The sequence below is a fragment of the Cryptomeria japonica genome, chromosome 3 (genome assembly GCF_030272615.1).
Source record: "Cryptomeria japonica chromosome 3, Sugi_1.0, whole genome shotgun sequence".
Classification (NCBI taxonomy): Eukaryota; Viridiplantae; Streptophyta; class Pinopsida; order Cupressales; family Cupressaceae; genus Cryptomeria; species Cryptomeria japonica.
In genome coordinates this window covers 888734717-888738608 of record NC_081407.1, presented here as the reverse complement: position 1 = coordinate 888738608, position 3892 = coordinate 888734717, and the positions used below count along the sequence as shown (strand labels likewise).

At 35.4% G+C, this 3892-nt stretch overlaps 1 protein-coding gene across 1 annotated transcript; it reads right to left on the bottom strand.

The window, feature by feature from the left end:
- Positions 1 to 210: 210 nt before the first annotated feature.
- On the bottom strand, positions 211 to 3092 carry LOC131059762 (protein DETOXIFICATION 31). Its single transcript, XM_057992805.2, has 9 exons — positions 2936 to 3092; positions 2475 to 2784; positions 1856 to 2397; positions 1550 to 1636; positions 1399 to 1455; positions 1016 to 1254; positions 809 to 927; positions 635 to 721; positions 211 to 494 (listed from the first exon to the last, which is right to left on the bottom strand). The coding sequence occupies exons 2-9, from the start codon at positions 2754 to 2756 to the stop codon at positions 447 to 449; spliced, it is 1461 nt and encodes a 486-aa protein (XP_057848788.1). The 5' UTR covers positions 2757 to 2784; positions 2936 to 3092; the 3' UTR covers positions 211 to 446.
- Between the last annotated feature and the right edge of the window lie 800 nt (positions 3093 to 3892).

The window sequence follows — 3892 nt, the reverse complement described above, 5'->3', positions numbered from 1 at the left end:
AGTGAATTTAGCTCACATTTAATTAGATAAGTAAAATGAATAAATAGGATGAATGGAAATTAATAAATATACATTAAGGGTCAATTATTATGGGAATAATCAATTGAATATATTCAATGTCAGCAAAGACAATAAACATAATTCATGCAAGAAAATCACAAATTGCAAAAAATTCTAAGTGAGACAATCAAGAAACATAATACAACAAGGTTAAGGAGATTTTTTGGTAAAATTCCATATCATCAAAGTACTCAGATCGATTCTTTATACATTAATGCCACTCACAAAATTGCAGTTAATGGGCAATTACAATCCAAGGGCGTAGTTTGTAGCCCTTTTTTTATTTGGCTACCATTAGTAAATGTTGATCCCAAAATTCATGTCACTAGCACATTAACCACTTGGTTGGAATCACATGTTGAGGTCTTGATTGTTTTGCACAGATCTTAATTGCGCCCTCCCCACACTTTAATCCTCTCTACAGCTTGAGAAGCCTACACAAAAAAATTACTACATTATTCATGAAAATGATTCAAGATTTTCTCAATTGTATATAAATATGGAGTAAATCTTTTGTTTGTTTTATAAAATTTACACAGAAAAAGTTAATTGACGGTATAAGAGTAGTGCTTACTTCTTTTCTCCATTTGGTTCTCAATGTAATAATGCATAGAGTAATTGTTTGCAAGGTAGTTCCACAAACCATACCACCCCAAATTCCCTGCATTTCAAAAATATATCTTATAAAAACACTCATGTAAAACAATGATACTATAACAAATATAAATATGATACAAAGACACTATACCTTCAGTCCAAAATCAAAATAATAACCCAACAAACAGCCAAGGGGAACTCCAAAAATATAATAACATGCTAAGTTAATATATGCTACTAGAGCTTGCCAGCCTGCCCCGATTGCTACACCTGTGAAAATCAACTTAAATGTTTGTTATAATCATTTATATATTCCATAAACAAAACCTAATTAGTAATGAATGTGAGTCTTACTCACCCCCCAAAACAGGTTGAATGCTATTCAAAAGCATAGTAATAGCAAGAATAGTTGCAAGGCTTGAAGCTGCTTTCCTCACTTCCTCACTGTTAGTAAATGCCATGGGAAATTCATTCCTAGCAATGAGGATTGCAGCCATAAGAATGGCTCCTATTATAAACACTGTTCCCAGAACATTAATCACTGCAAATTTTGCAGCTCTTGGATGCCCAGCTCCCAATTCATTTGAAACTCTTACACTGAAAATTCATCAAAAGAATTTCCTTAACATATATTATATTCCTTTACTTAATATATTAAATTTATTTACTTCGTACTACATACAATCATAATTTAATGGATGGATAAATTTATATTAAATATATGTAAAACGGAGAGTATACCTGATGGCAATATTGAATCCCAAGGATATCATCGTCTCCCATCCAATAAAATTCATACTGCATTACAAATAATTTGTTTTCAATTAAATGAAGAAATTGAAAAATATAAGTAATAAAGGCTTGAGTTAATAAATAGGGGATGTATACATACCATATAGAAATGGCATCTACTGAAATGCTTGGATTTTTAAGATAGCCCGCCAAGAGTATTATAATGTTGAGATACCAGAGTTCAAAACTATCGTAAACATTAAAAAAATGTCAGTAAATGTCTATAATACTATTAATTTGAATAGTAACAGAAAATGTCAGTAATTTCTGCAAGTAAAAAAAAAATTATTCAGAACTCATTAAGCTCATGTCATAAAGTGAACATATGGTACTTTTCAACTCCCAGTCTTTCATTCCAGAATTCCTCTGACAGACCATGGATTATACCCAAAACTTTGAAACTCACCACAACATTACACCAGATGCCAAGGAAAGTCGAATGAAAGCCCCTAGGTTGTGAAAAGCAGCCCAGGTGAAACCTCCCCATGCCTCCTTGAACCTGCCGCTAAGTACGAAAGCCAGCTGTGATAAAACGATGATCCACCACGAGATATTGAGCATTAATGCTGCTCCCCACAGCCCACATCCCCATTTAAAGATAATCAACCAGCTGAACAAAACATGCACAACCAGTGCTCCACCGGCAATCATCGCCATTATCAACACTTTACTCTGCGCCTGCAAAAACTTTGACAGCGGGAAAACCAAGGCGTAAGCGAATAACTGGGGGATCATCCATATCGCGAACTGCCCTGCCAGATCTGCAATATCATCATCTTGGCCGATGAGTTTCAGAATTGGAGCAGACCACACATAAACCATGCTCAGAAGCAGGGCAGTTGTGGTTAATATAACCCAAGAGCGCTGCAGATAAACTCCGAGCATCCCAACTTGTTTGGCTCCAAAGGCCTGCCCACACAGAGTCTCAAGCGCGCTGGCCATTCCTAACTGAAATAATAATCAGTTTTTCATTGTTTGAAAGCAAGAAAGTAAACCTCTATATATTAAGATTGAGATTATCTTACCAGTATGCCCTGTGAGAAGCCAGCGATTACAGAGTTTTCGATGGAAACAGCGGCTAATTCAAGAGTGCCAATATGACCAGCGAATGCCTGTGTGATGATTCCGAGTGAGTATCGACAGAGTGAGGTGAAAATAGCAGGACCTGCCAGGTACCATAGCTTCTTTGATTCATTGCAGCTTGCTTTGAGCAGACCTCTCCATCCTTCAATGGCTGGAAGATCCCCAACAAACTCCTCATCGCCATTGATGTGTATCAAAGGCATGCTTACACTCTCCTCGTCCATGGCCGCTTCAATCGAAGCCCCAATCAAGCTGCGAATCATGATATAACAGTGTAAAAAAATCATTGTTATTTTATAATTCCACCATTAAAAAAGTGATTATAGTATTTGAGGAAGCAATAGAACTAAATCATAATAGAAATGGAATGAAATGAAAGATCAAGAACATTATTTTAAGTAACCTTGGAATTTTTTTAGGACCCTCTTGTTATAAATCTTGACACAGAAGCTTCCTGTATTGCTGATCTTTGCTTCTGCTTCTTCCAATAGCTTCGATACTTAAATTGTTTAAAAACAGACATTTAAAGGAACTTGGAAACATTTTAGTGTTGTGGAGACCGTTTGACTGTTTGGTTAGTTGGTTCTTTCATTCATTTAGTCTGTGGCTCTTATCACACGCACAACTACCATTACAATGCAAAGCACTGATAGTCCGTGCCAAAATATTCATCACAGTAATAATGATTTGACGTGACTTGTTTTAATTAGTCAGCTCGCATTTCCTGCATGCCAAAGTGTACGGGGCATTCGCTGTATTTCTCCTCCACCTATCAATCAACCTAACGTTCAATGTGCTCTTGGACTAGTTGAACTTGGTTCGTTCACATCCACATTCTCTTTTTGGTTGAAGTTTATCATGATATCCACAGTCTCTTTTTGGTTGAAGTTTATCATGATATCCACATTCTCTTTTGGGGTTGAAGTTTATTCATAACATTCACCTTTTTTTCACAAAATTGAGTTGGAAAAAAAGGAAGTCAATTGAAGAAAGATGTGTTGTGTAATAAAAATTGTTAAAAACATAATATTATATCTCATTTTTCAAATGTGTTTTATAATAACTTGTCTAATAGAATTGCAATCATGTTATTATGCATACCAAAACAAAAAATAACTTCTTTTGGGGAATGTGCTTTATTAAGGTTTTGAGTTTTTTTGTTTATTTTTTCTGCATACTATTCTTTTTTGCATTTGTCGTGTCATACCTACCACATTTACTACTTTTTAGGTTTTTTAAGCCATGGCCTGCATCAATTTAGCAGTTGATGCTGGTATTGTTGTGTTGGCAACTGGCAGGAATGGCTCCTCAGAACAACCGACTTCAGAATTTTGTTCCGAAAGTTTTTCACGTGGTAAGA

Bases quoted from the DNA above. Each gene is read 5' to 3' on its own strand.
- LOC131059762 (XM_057992805.2), bottom strand. From the start codon at position 2,756: ATGGACGAGGAGAGTGTAAGCATGCCTTTGATACACATCAATGGCGAT. The intron at 1,456-1,549 runs GTATGTATACAT...TTTGTAATGCAG, and splicing joins GTAGATGCCATTTCTATATG to TATGAATTTTATTGGATGGG. The intron at 1,255-1,398 runs GTATACTCTCCG...ATGAATTTTCAG, and splicing joins GGATTCAATATTGCCATCAG to TGTAAGAGTTTCAAATGAAT.